The following is a 13966-nucleotide window of genomic DNA, read 5'->3' as shown; positions in this document are numbered from 1 at the left end:
GTTCCCCCTGCCCAACCAGATGCCTGACTTTTGCTGAAATTGTCCCTTGACCACAAAGAACATGTGCGGAAGCCATGTAAATGTGGGGGAGGAGAGCAAACTTTGTGTTATTATTCCCACCCATCACCTCCTGCTATTTCCAACTGGATTTAATCGAGACCTTTCCCTCTCTCTCTCCTAAAACCTGTTTCTACACAAGAAATGGAATGGCTTGAGGCTCATTTTGAGGCCATTGCATCCCTTGGAAGGGTGCTGGCTGCCTTTAGCAGGTGTCTGACATCCTTTATGATTAAAGGTCCGGCACCCAGCAATGATGTGCAGAAGTTTAGAGTGGGCCTCAGCTTGTAACTACCAGGGTCTTTGCCGGTGGCTCAGATGGTAAAGAATCCACCTACAATGCAGGAGACCTGGATTCAATCCTTGGGCTGGGAAGATCCCCTGAGGAGGGCATGGCAACCCACTCGAGGATTCTTGGGGTGGCAAAGAGTCGGGCACGACTGAACAACTACACTACTACAACTTGTAACAAACCCATCAGAAAAGGTGGAAACTAGCGGTAACCATGGCCCTTTCATAGACCACCCTGTTTAAGCTGACAGTAACCCTATGGGTGGAGCATCAGTTATTGCCCTCTTTTTACAGCTGGGGAAACTGAGGCCCAGAGAGATTAATTTCCCTAAGATCTGCTAGAAACGGCAGAGATCTTGGAGGCAGAGCAGTGAGTGGTCCTGAAGAGAGATCTTAGTTCCCTACCCAGGAACTGACCCTAGGTAATCTGGATGAAAACCGGGAGTCGTAACCACCAGACCACCAAGGGCTAGAGGCTAGATGCAAAGTTCCCTGGTTCTTTCCCTCATCTGAAAGCAAGAATGTTTCAAGGAGGCAAAAACCATCATAACAGGTACAAAGTTTCTTATTAGAGGCACAGCATAACATGCGGGAGAACACAGGGAGAAGCAATTTGTTTATTAATATTTAAGATAGAAGCAAGGTAGAAATACACACCTGGAGACAAAGGGAATAGGCATACTTTCTAATGAGGTGCTTGCCACTCTCCGCTGTCCATGGGATTCTCCAGGCAAGAATCCTGGAGTGGGTTGCCATGCCCTCCTCCAGGGGATCTTCCCCACCTAGGGATGGACCCTGAGTCTCTTGCGGCTCCTGCATTGCAGGTGGATTCTTTTCCACTGAGTCACTGGAGAAGCCCTCTCTAGTGAGGCGTACAGTGAGTCAGAAGATAGGCAGGGATACACCTGGAGAGGCGTGCTGTAGAAAGGCGGTTTAAATCACCTACATAGGACAGTCTTTTAAGGCCTTTATTTGCATTTGGCCAATTATTTTGTTTCTCTTTTCACATGGGACTTGTCCTAGGACTCTTCCAAGATATGAGTACAACTTTTTGTTAAGATGGACCCCACCACAGAGGCCTGTGGGGGTATGTCCACACTTATCATGGGCTGCCACCCCCTCCCTTTGTGACCCCCGAGGAGCCTTCCTGAGCACGTACAGACAGGGAAGTTCTCCTGACCTCAGGAGTGGGCACCCGAGTGGTCCCCTTCCCTCTTCACTTCAGCAGAGCTCAGCTCTTGCCGCTGGCTTTGTCCCTGGAGTGTCTGGGTGAGAACAAAGCTTCAGTTTCCCGCCACTTGACAGACCCCAGGTGTCTAGCCCAGGGGCCCGTCTACCTCCTCCCTCGGCAGGAGGCGGCCCTAACCACCTGTGTCCTCCTCACCACACCGCCTGCCCAGGTTCTGGTCACTTTATAAGGAGAAGGCACTTCTTGACGTTTAGAATTTGTATTCCTAAAGTAACTTTAACGCGTTATTCAGAATTCTAAAGGAAGAAGGAAGCGGCCTTTCTCCTGCTGTGCCACCTCTGTGCCGCCACCCCACGTGTCCCTGTGCGTGTACATGGATGTCCTTATTGCCCCGTTGTCATCACACCGTGCCCCTAATTTTGTTCTGATTTCTTCAGTGAGAATTATGTTGTCAGTACTTTCTCTTTACCTATTTTTTTTAAAGTTTATGAAGTGTTTAGTAGGTGTCAGGCACTCTGCGAGGCTGTGGGAGATAAATGAGAGCCAGGCGTGGGTGGACTGGTCTAGCATTGTCACCTAATGGATCATTTTAATGGCTCAAGGGGTACAGCTACTCCAAGTGTCTGCTTCCCCACCAACCCTGTGGCTTTTGGCCCCGCATCACCTCTCCCTCCTGGGTGTGGAAGGCAGAGAGCTTCCCCTGGGCCTACTCCCTCTTGTTAGAAAGGACCAGAGGGTTCCCCAGCTGGAGGACAGAGCACACCCTGATCAGGCAACACCATTTGTGTGAGAGAAAGCAGTTCTCACCCAGGCCAGGGAGACCTCAGTCATCACCCAAGCCAGGACCTTGTAAGATTAGGTCTCATTTCACTCTCGTGCCTGCTACATATGAGATATTGGTCTCCCCATTTTACAGATGAGGACACTGAGGCTGAAACGCACTGACTGTTTTCCTCAGGCCCCACAGCTCTAAGTGTCGGAGCGGAGATTTGAGCCCTGGTTCTCTCTGGCTACCAGAGTTGCCTTGTCTACCATGGCACACTGCTCCAAGATGTCAAGCATCTGTGTTCTAGACTGGGTGATGAAGAGTGGGAAAGGAGGTGTTTCCCACACTCCGGGTTGCACAGACAGTCAGGATCAAACTAAGGCTTAGCGATGCCATTTTCACAGTCCTACCCCTGCAAGGAGAGGTGAACTCCCTCCAGACTGTCTTTAAGGAAGTTACAAAGAGGCCCACCTTGGGGAAACGGAGGACAGTGATCTCTCTCCAAACGCATTCACTATGTGGTGTCCCATCCTAGAGGTCTTTTTGAAAATAATCAGTTTGCAAGATTTTCCCCCTCGAAATCGGGGGGCACATCTCTTGCCCAGAGCAAGCCACGGGAGAGGGAGCGTCTGCTTGAGCTACCATCTCTGTGCCAGTTCAGGGAGGATGCTGCGGTGAAGGCTTGTGTCAGAACAACTAGACCAACTGTGTGTGTGTGTCTCTATTAAAAAAAAAAAAAACTCCTGAGGCAAAAAGAGCTTTAATCAGAGTCAAAGAAAACACCCCTCCAGGTTTCCTGTTGAAGGAAAACATCTGTGTCTGCAGCCCTAAAACTCTGAGTCACTTTTACCTGCCGACACCAAGGAGATTTGGAAAAATAAATATATGAGGCGTGAGCGCATGAGGGAGGGGCATCCCGTGATGTTCCAAACGCCAGGGAGAGGAGCCCCGCCCCATTCGGCAGGGCGCCTGCTCTGGCCCTCCCCCCACCCCACCCCGGGGCCCGAAGGCCATATGCGGATCCGTCGGCCGGCCGTCTGAGGATCCGACGGCTGTATGCGGGTCCGAAGGCCGTGTGTGGGTCCGACGGCCGTGTGTATATCCGAAGGCCGTGTGTTGATCCAAAGGCCGTGTGGATCTGAAGGCTGTATGCGGATCCGACGGCCGTGTGGATCTGAAGGCTGTATGCGGATCCGACGGCCGTGTGTTGATCCGACGGCTGTATGCGGATCCGACTCCCGTGTGTAGATCTGAAGGCCGTGTGTTGATCCAACGGCCGTATGAGGATCCGACGGCTGAGTGTGGATTGTGTGTGCACCTTGTTTCATACACACACAGTAGAGTCACACACTGTCCATATGAGATAGCATACTGACGAGATACTAGGTTTCTCTGGTGGCTCAGTTGGTAAAGAATCCGCCTGCAATACGGGAGATCTGGGTTCCATCCTTGGGTTGGAAAGATCCCCTGGAGAACGGAAAGGCTACCCACTCCAATATCCTGGTCTGGAGAACTCCATGGACTGTATAGTCTATGGGGTCACAAGGAGTCAGACACGACTGAACGACTTTCACAGTGTACTCCCAAATTTTGTTGAGCAGATTAACTTGCAGTTATTCACAGGGCACAGTTTCAAAATCAGTAGTAAGACGCACTCTGCTCTCTCCGCTCTCTTTTACTAGGTGAACCCCATCATGCCCTTGACCTTACACATGCGCACTCCTGTGTGTGTGTGAGTTGCTCCGTCGTGTCTGACTCTTGGCGATCCCATGGGTTGCAGTCCACCAGGATCCTCTGTCCTTGGGATTCTCTAGGCAAGAATATTGGAGTGGGTAGCCATTCCCTTCTCCAGGGGATCTTCCCGACCCAGGGATCAAACCCAGACCTCCTGCATTGCTGGCTGATCTTTTGTTGTCTGAGCCACCAGGAAAGCCCTCAACCTTACATACCACCTATGAACTGGTAACCCCCAAATTCATATTCCCACCCTAGAATTCTTCTTAAAGAGACTCGGAGGCTGAGAAAGCTTAGAGGTAAGGTCTGAACTCCAGGAGGCAGATAAGAATATCTCTGCATTCATAGATCCTTGAGAGCAGACTGTTTATTTCTCGGAGGATTGCCGACTACACTTGACACAGCGTCTTATATACAGCAGGTACTCAATAACTGACTACCAATTGTGTATGCTGCACCTCCCTGTTTCTCTGTGGAAGGATGTTATTCTTTTTCTCTGCGCTTCTTGCATTTCTGGGGCACAGCCTCTGGTAATGCTGGCTGCCCCGTTCCTTGTCCCTCCCAGGCTGGATGGGGTGCGGTTGTCTGTTACCTTGGTGGCTCCCAATGAACCATGCCTCCTGATGTTTAGACCCTTGTGTTACCTTTCCCCCTTGGAATCGGGTGTGGACCTGTGATTTGCTTTAACCAGTAGAATGTGATGGAAGTCATTCTGTGCTAGTCCCACTGTGGCATGAACCCCAGGTCTCTGGTGTAGGATGGTGTGTGTGTGAGAGAGAGAGAGAGAAATAGAAAACCAGAGAGAAAGATGGAGACTCTCAAAAAGACATTTTTCTGGCCTGGAGAATTCCATGGACAGAGGAGCCTGACGGGCTGCAATCCATGGGGTCACAAAGAATTGGACACAACTGAACGACTAACACACACACACACAAGATATTAGTCAGTGCCTCTGGCTCACCCTCCCTGGTTTCACAGGAAAAGGGGCCCCAGAGCAGAAATGACTTCCCCGAATTAAGTGCAAACCCAGCGCTTGTCCCACTCTGTGCCAAGGATCCTGGGGGGCAACCCTAGGCTTGGCTTCTCAGCCCTTGCGTTTTCTCCTGCCCACGTCTTGAGCTTTGATGGGGTCTCCTCTGAAGGAGATGCTGTGAGAGTCTCTGTGGGGCTTTGATGGCGTGTCCCCTCAAGGAGACGCTGAGAGAGTATCATTGGAATGACTGAAGAGGCGGGTGGAGGAGACAGATCACTGGCAGAACCTGGTCTTCGGTGCCTTGGGAGTTACTGGTTGCCAAGGCAGCATGGGATCGCCCCCAGAGCTGGGGGTTGAAGGATTCCTTCTCCCTGACAAGATTTTCCTCACTGCAGATAATATCATTCACCCACAACGCCCTCAGGCGCTGGCTATCTGCACACCTGTGACCAATGGGGAGGCCCGTCATAGGATCGTTGCCATTTACCCTTGGGTTGACTGAGGTTACACAGAAGTTCGTGGTGGGCATAGCTGCCACCTGGAGGGAGAAAGAGCCCTGTGTCCACACCGCGACCCAATCCCATGAGCTCCCCAGACCCCCAGATGTTCTCTGAATAACACCTTTGTGTGTCTGTCGCTGTGCAAGATAAGTAGTTTTCCAGACCAAGAGTTTCATCTTCCAGTTTAAACCCAGCGCTTGATGACATGGCAGGTGAAGAGGAGCAAGCCGTTTTGTTTTCCATGACGTTTAGTTTCCAAGATTTTTCACCTTGAAAAGTCAGAGCCGGCATATATTATGTTAACCTGAATAATGCATTCCAACATGTGTGTGCTAAGTTGCTTCAGTCGTGTCTGACTCTTTGCAACCCATGGACTGCAGCCCTCCAGGCTCCTCTGTCCCTGGGATTCTCCAGGCAAGAATACTGGAGTGGGTTGCCATGCCCTCCTAAAGGGGATCTTCCCAACACAGAGATCGAACCCGAGTCTCCTGCAGCTCTTGCATAGAAGGCTGATTCTTTACTGCTGAGCCACGAGGAAGCCCACATTCCAACATACATTCAGTTCAGTTCAGTTTAGTCGGTCAGTCTTGTCCAACTCTTTGCGACCCCATGAATCACAGCATGCCAGGCCTCCCTGTCCATCACCAACTCCGGAGTTCACTCAAACCCACCTCCATTGAGTCGGTGATGCCATCCAGCCATCTCATTCTCTGTCGTCCCCTTCTCCTCCTGCCCCCGATCCCTCCCAGCATCAGACTCTTTTCCAGTGAGTCAACTCTTCTCATGAGGTGGCCAAAGTATTGGAGCTTCAGCTTCAGCATCAGTCCCTCCAATGAACACCCAGGACTGATCTCCTTTAGAATGGACTGGTTGGATCTCCTTGCAGTCCAAGGGACTCTCAAGAGTCTTCTCCAACACCACAGTTCAAAAGCATCAATTCTTCGGTGATTGAGTCCACTTATACGAGGTACCCAAAATTGTCAAATTCACAGAGTCAGAAAGTACATTTGGTAGGTGCCAGTGGTCAGGGGCAAGGGTGATGAGAAGGGAGAATGGGGAGTTAGTGTTTAGTGGGGACAGGGTTTCAGCTCGGGAACCAAAAAAATTTGGGAGATGGATTATGGTGAGAATTCTACAATAACGTACAATTGTGGTACATTAAGTGGCTGAAATTCCAATACTTTGGCCACCTCATTCGAAGAGTTGACTCATTGGAAAGGACCCTGATCCTAGGAAGGATTGGGGGTGGGAGGAGAAGGGGATGACAGAGGATGAGATGGCTGGATGGCATCACCGACTCGATGGACATAAGTTTGAGTGAACTCCGGGAGTTGGTGATGGACAGGGAGGCCTGGCGTGCTGCGATTCATGGGGTTGCAGAGTCGGACACGACAGAGCAACTGAACTGAACTGAACTGAAGTGGTACTTAGTGCCACTGAACTGTACAGTTAAACATGGTTAAAATAATATATTTTATATTATGTGACTTTTATCACAATAAAGAAAGCGGAATGCAACACAGAGCAGGAAGAGCTATGAAGGTAGGGTTTAGAGAGAGATTAAATAGCAAGAGTGAGCCTTACGGTAATTATTTTGGTACCTGGCTTCAGTTATATCTGAAGTCAGTCTACCTCTATACTTTTCAGTTTTGTGATTCAATAAAATACTTTTTTTCCCCTTAAAAAAATAAGTCAAAGCCAGGCAGACACCCATGGAAGGCATACTCAACTCCCATGGCAGCAGAGAAAGTTTTGGTTCATCTGCTTTGCGTAGAGCCTCAACCTGAAGTTAAAGTTGTAGACCGACTTAGTGCCAGCGGGAACTTGGCAACAACCTAGCAGAGAGAATGCAGCAGGCTTGGAGGTAAGGACTTTGGTCCCTCCTGGGAAGACTCCATTCTCTAGTCATTGCCACCCTGTTGCTTCCACCAGATTCGTTTTGTGAACGTAGGCAGTTCACTTAACGTTTCCAGGCCTCAAAAACTCCTTTGGAGGAAGCCAAACCAAGTGATTTCTAAGACCTGCATAGTTTTAATTCAGCATCTCCTTAGCCCAGTCCTGAAATAAATGCAACTCACATCATAGATGCTTTTAAATGGCCTTCCATGCACAGCACGGTAAGCATCACTAGGGAGAAATGCACGTCAGTAAGGACCCTTTACTCAAGGAGCTTGCGTTATGCAGTGGAGATCATTGTAAGTCAACTATACTTCAATAAAATATACAGAGAGAGATCGTTATTATCGCCACTGGACAGAGAAGTAAAACGAAGCAGGGGCAAGTACCCGGAGTCTCAAAACTCATTAGGTGACAGAGTGTGAATACAAACCCAGGTGAGTCCGATCCCAAAGCCCACTTTATGTCACTCAGTGGGACACAGGGCGGAATGTGGATTTCTTGTTCCATGTGGTGCCGGGACAGTGTGGAAGCTCCACCCTCTGCTGTTCGTGAGGAGCCGCCTTCGCTCCTGCAGAAGGACCACCAGCTGACTGGAGATGTGGACACGGCATTTCCCCAGACCCCACCCACCCCAGCTGTCGCTGCTCCCCAGCCGGGTCGGCAGCAGCAGCTGGAGCTTCCAGCCACCCCTGGATTCTCAGGAGGACCAGGGTCAGGGGGTCAGGAGCCACAGTCCCTGGTCCCTGCAATGTCAAACAATGGGGTAGAAAAGGCACCATCAGGAGATTCAGTCAAAGCGAGGCTCGGTTTCAGCTTTGCTACTTTCAGGCTGTGTGAGCTTGGGTAATTTATTTAAACCCTTGAGCTCCACTTTTCTCATCTGTAAAGTGGGCATGAGAGCATGTAGGACAGAAGGCTCAAACTATTTTTTTAGAAAAATGTTTGCATCATATTCCACACATGGTTTCTTTTTAATACTTATTTATTTATTGGCTGTGCCAGGTCTTACTTGCTGCCTTTGTGCAGCACGTGGAATCTTTAGCTGTGGCATGCGGGATCTAGTTCCCTGACCAGGAACTGACCCCGGGCCCCCTACACTGGGAGCTCGGAGTCTTAGCCACAGGACCACAGAGGAAGTCCCAAATCAAGCTACTTTTGATTCAGAACAAGTGAATTACTCGAAAGTTCTGTACATGTATGAGATGTGTCACCTCCACATAGAAACTTTCTCCCCAGTTTTTTGGTGCACTTAGTTTTGAAATATTTCATATATAAAACATTTTATTATAAATAAAATACATACTGTAAAATATCAAGACTTTTTTTCAAAGCTTCCTAGTCACTCTTATAACTCAGTAGTTCTTCATTAGGGTTGACCCTTCATCTTAAATACAGATATACTGAGAAGGTTTTGGAAACTTCTAAAATTCTTCAGTACCACTGGAGAATTGGACTTGCCCCCAGAAACCACATACATAGCACCAGGAAAACCATTCTTGGCTGCCTAATATACCACTGAGTCAATCTGTCTCTTGGAAACATGACAAATTATAACTTACTGTGGACCCTTTCATCTCTGTAAGAACTGAAAAAAGTGAATGTTTTCTGTAAATGCCAAGAGTTATACCATTTTTATCATTCTGTGTAGCCTTTTCTGTGTTGATGTGTTTCAGACAGAGGAAACTGGGATATCTGTGCAATTTTGTTTCCCACTTTTTCCATTTCAAATCATCTCATACATGTCTGTCCAGGTGTCTGCATAGGCTTAACCCAATTTCTGTGGCTGCCGAGTTGTCCATCTTGTTGGTACATCATCATTTACTTCTTTGGTCCCCTTGGCTGGATGTTTGCTGTCTCTCAGTGGCTTTCAGATGGTCATTTTGAAGGTGGCCAGTGAAAGGCTATATGTCCCATTCGCATCATTTGCCCACACGCACACACACATACACACACACACACACACACACACACACACACCCCTGCTAGAGCAGAGTCCTAAACAGTCTCAAGGATGCATAACCCAGGAAGTGAAGAGATTGAGAAATGAAGTTTAGGTCCCACGTTTCTCAGATGTAGCCATGTGGTTCCTTGGAGAAAGTGTTAAATCCACCTCAGACATGTGGACCGAGATTGTGGGTGAGGGGTTGGGAAGGGAGATATTTCCTGGTCTTTCTGTCCCCTACACCTTCCCTCCACCACCTCCTACAGCGCCATCAAGACAGCATGGACCTAGGCTGGCATCTTTAAAAGGACACGTCAATTCTGGCTGATGCGCCGAAAAACCGCTTAAGCAGCTTGGCCCAGAGGTTAGGATCATGGGCTCCAAAGCTGGCAGCCACGAGTTTGAATCCAGATTCCTCCACGCACTAGCCCAAGGGCTGGTCGAGTCTCTTAACCTCGCTGTGTCTGGCCCTCCTTCTGAAGTACCTGGCACATAGGAAACACTGTGAAAGTTAAAGCTGCTGCCATTACTTTACAGCATATGTTATGATTCACAAAGCCTTTTCACATATATCAGTATTATTTCATTTCCTCATCACCATCAAGCTGGGAAGATGGTATCTTATTCCCGTCTAACTTTACTTTGTCGACAAAGATCCGTCTAGTCAAAGCTGTGGTTTTTCCAGTGGTCATGTATGGATGTGAGAGTTGGACTGTGAAGAAAGTTGATCACCGAAGAATTGATGCTTTTGAACTGTGGTGTTGGAGAAGACTCTTGAGAGTCCCTTGGACTGCAAGGAGATCCAACCAGTCAATCCTAAAGGAAATCAGTCCTGAATATTCATTGGAAGGACTGATGCTGAAGCTGAAACTCCAATATTTTGGCCACCTGATGCAAAGAACTGACTCATTAAAAAAGACCCTGATGCTGGGAAAGACTGAGGGCAGGAGGAGAAGGGGACAACAGAGGATGAGATGGTTGGATGGCATCGCTGACTCAATGGACATGAGTTTGAGCAAGCTCCAGGAGTTGGTGATAGACAGGGAAGCCTGGTGTACTGCAGTCCATGGAGTGGTAAAGGGTCAGACATGACTGAGCGAGTGAACTGAACTGAACAGATGAAAAGAAGGCTCCTAGAGGTCACGTTATTTACCTGAGGTCACACAACTAGTCAGTGCTGGAGCTGAGACTTGACGCCAAACCCCTTGAGGGCAGGACTCATGATGTGCTTGCCTCTGAATCCTGCAGGAGCAGTCCGGATGGAGATTTGAAGATAACATGAAGGCCCCACGGAGAAGGCAATGGCAAGCCACTCCAGTACTCTTGCCTAGAAAATCCCATGGAGGAGGAGCCTGGTAGGCTGCAGTCCATGGGGTCACTAAGGTCGGACATGACTGAGCGACTTCACTTTCACTTTTCACTTTCACACATTGGAGAAGGAAATGGCAACCCACTCCAGTGTTCTTGCCTGGAGAATCCCAGAGAAGGGGGAGCCTGGTGGGCTTCCGTCTATGGGGTCACACAGAGTTGGACACAACTGAAGTGACTTAGCAGCAGCAGCAGCAAAGGCCCCAAGGAGCCCCAAGGAGGTTCATGTTTCGGGGTATATGTGCTAAGTCACTTCAGTTATATCTGACTCTTTGTGACCCAATGGACTGTAGCCCTCCAGGCTTCTCTGTCCATGGGGATTCTCCAGAGAAGAATACTGGAGTGGGTTGCCATGCCCTCCTCCAGGGTATCTTCCCGACCCAGGGATCAAACCTTTGTCTCTTACGTCTCCTGTATTGGCAAGCAGGTTCTTTACCACTAGCGCCACCTGGGAAGCATATTTGGGGGAGGAAGACACAAAAAGAGATAATTTCCAAAAACCTTAACATGTACAATTGCTTCCTGTTTCTTAAACACACCAGGTCACTAGGTGCTTTTTCCTGCTTTTACCTCCAGCTCCTAGCCTTTCTTTGTGTTGACTTCTCAGCCTGGAGGGCCCAGCCCACCTGGCAAAATCTGTCATTTTTTTTAAACTTTTTATTTTGTATTGGGATGTAGCTGATTAACAATGTGATAGTTTCAGGTGAACAATAAAGAGACTCAGCCATGCATACACATATATCCATTCTCCCCTAAACTCCCCTCCCATCCAGGCTGCCGCTTGGCATTGGGCAGCGTTCCATATGCTATACAGTAGGTCTTTGTTGGTTATCCATCCTAAATACAGCAGTGTGCACATGTCCATCCCAGACTCCCTAACTGTCCTTTCCCCCAGTCCTTTCCCCTACCCTGCTCATCTTTTAATGCTGGCCATTTCTTCCATGTCATCATCCCCACTTGTCCCTGGTGGGAACTACTCTACCCCTTCTCTGTGCTGCCATGGACCACACTTTGTGCTGAAGGAGTGTCTCTCATCTGTAGTCGAGTTTACTGACTCATCAGCCAACCTGCAGAACATTGAGCACCTTGAAGGCAGAGACCGTCTCTTACCCACAAATCCCCTGAAAGGCCCAATGGCAGCAGGCCGTTAGAGGGTCAGTAAAGGGTGTAGGCCTGCGTGTGAGGGGTACAGGAGAGGCGGGCGAGGCCATCAGACCAGCGCAGACACAGAAGGCGGGGGCCCCTGACACGGGGATGCTTTACGGCGGGCTTCTTTCTTAAATGGAAAATGCTGGCTGTATCAGTCTCTCCTTGTGTCCCTGGGGAGACATGTGCCTGTGCCAGGCACATGATGGGTATTCAGTAAGCGTTCACGGGAAGGACAGGAGGGAGGAAGGGAAAATTTCCTAATTTGAGTCCAGATCAGTGACTTTGGCTGAGACCCAGTACCTCGATCCAGATGTTGCCTGTGGCAGTTCTTAATGGGGTCAATTCTTGTCCCCTAGGGAGAAAGTTCAGTTCAGTAGCTCAGTGGTGTCCACCTCTTTGTGACCCCATGGGCTGCAGCACACCGGGCCTCCCTGTCCATCACCAACTCCCAGAGTTTACTCAAACTCATGCCCATTGAGTCGGTGATGCCATCCAGCCATCTCATCCTCTGTCGTCCCCTTCTCCTCCTGCCTTCAATCTTTCCCAGCATCAGAGTCTTTTCAAATGAGTCAGCTCTTCACATCAGGTGGCCAAAGTATTGGAGCTTCAGCTTTAGCATCAGTCCTTCCAATGAATATTCAGGACTGATTTCCTTTAGGAAATTTCCTTTGGGGAGACATTTGGTGGTGTCTATAGATGTTTTTTTATTGTCACAACCTGGGGGTGCTACTCACTTCAAGTGGGAAGGACCTGGAGACACTGCTATGCTAAGTATTCTACAATATGCAGGTTCACCTTCACGTCAAAGAATTGTCCAGGCCCAAGTGTCCATGGTGTTACTGCTCAGAAGCCCTGGGGTGAACCCAGAGCCACCCCCAGAGGTTGGAAGACTGTATCAGAGAGAGTTGCTAGTTCAAGCATCCTTGGTTCCTAAACTGTGAACCCCCTGCCCAGAGGTCCACGCTGCATCAGTGGCTTTGCCTCCGACCCTTCCAGGCAGCACGTGGGGAGCGGGAGTGGGGGACAGGCACCCCCCAGCCCTCCTCACTGACCCCTTCCTGCCAACCCGGGACCCTTGACGAGGCAGATGCTGTCTGTTGCAGGAGCTGCTCAGGGACCCCCTGTACATCGGCCTGAAACACCGGCGCGTCCGCGGGCAGGAGTATGACGACCTTCTGGACGAGTTCATGCAGGCCGTGACGGACAAGTAAGTGGGTCAGTCCGCCCCTTGTGGAAGAGGACCGTTAAGAGATAGGATGACTCAGTCAACACAAGGTTTGGCAGAGACGCGTGCTTTTCCGGGTGGTCCGAAAATTCCAACTTGACCCCGTGTCCTTGGAAATCTCAAAGCCAAACGGGCTCGCTCTCTCAGAGAATCTTGGGGAGCCGAGAAGGGAGAGGAGGGGTGATGGCTGAAGGCCCTGTGATCGGGGGGCAGTTAAGTATCTGATGTCCCAGGAGGAAAACCCCCCTGGGCCAGCTGCTCTGGGTTCCTGGCAGAAATAGAGATGTTCTTAGTGTTGGGGGAGAGAAGTGTGTCCTTCTGATGGAATGGCCTGCAATGCAGCTGGCCTTGTTAGCTGTCATTTTCCGGCTCCAGGGACCAGGCAGTGTTAATAAACCACTGCTGCAGGCCACATGGGTGGGCCTGCGAGATTTACGAGGTGTCATCTCTGTGCAAGGGTGCATCATGCTGGCGGCTCCTGCCCCCCACCCTAGCCTGCCCCATCTGTCTGCCATCATTGCCACCCGCTCCCCCTATGGGGACTGGCATGCTGCTGGGATGGCACGATGGCTGTTCTGGAAACATCCCCCGTCCTCCCACGCTAAGTCTGATAGGCCCAACAGTCTAGACAGTCTCAGCAGTTCAGCTGGCCCCCGCAGATCCAGAGGTCCCTTCTCACTGAAAACCTCCAGCCTTGCTTGCCACCCCAAGAGTGCCCGGGGAGGGTAAAGCTGGTCTGCACATCCTTGACAAGGGACTTCGTTGTCTGAGTTCAGCGATTGGCTGGAGAGAGAGCTGGTCTGGCCTCTGCAGCCCAGGACATCTCATCTGGGTGGGTTTTGGGGGTGGATACACCCACCCCACCACTTCCAG

General features: G+C 49.9%; 1 protein-coding gene across 1 annotated transcript in view; it reads left to right on the top strand.

Annotated features, from left to right (window-relative positions):
• Nucleotides 1–13966, top strand: part of ME3 (malic enzyme 3) — a 232382-nt gene that overhangs the window by 166063 nt on the left and 52353 nt on the right. Inside the window, exon 7 of the mRNA XM_055416165.2 lies at nucleotides 12972–13075. Coding sequence (XP_055272140.1) covers nucleotides 12972–13075 — 104 coding nt within the window. The remainder of the gene's footprint in view (nucleotides 1–12971; nucleotides 13076–13966) is intronic.

This window comes from Moschus berezovskii, chromosome 25 (genome assembly GCF_049115385.1).
Source record: "Moschus berezovskii isolate FMDL1 chromosome 25, NW_MosBer_1.0, whole genome shotgun sequence".
In the NCBI taxonomy this organism is placed as follows: domain Eukaryota; kingdom Metazoa; phylum Chordata; class Mammalia; order Artiodactyla; family Moschidae; genus Moschus; species Moschus berezovskii.
The sequence above is the reverse complement of the archived record's forward strand: the minus strand, read 5'-3'. Positions and strand labels throughout refer to the sequence as shown.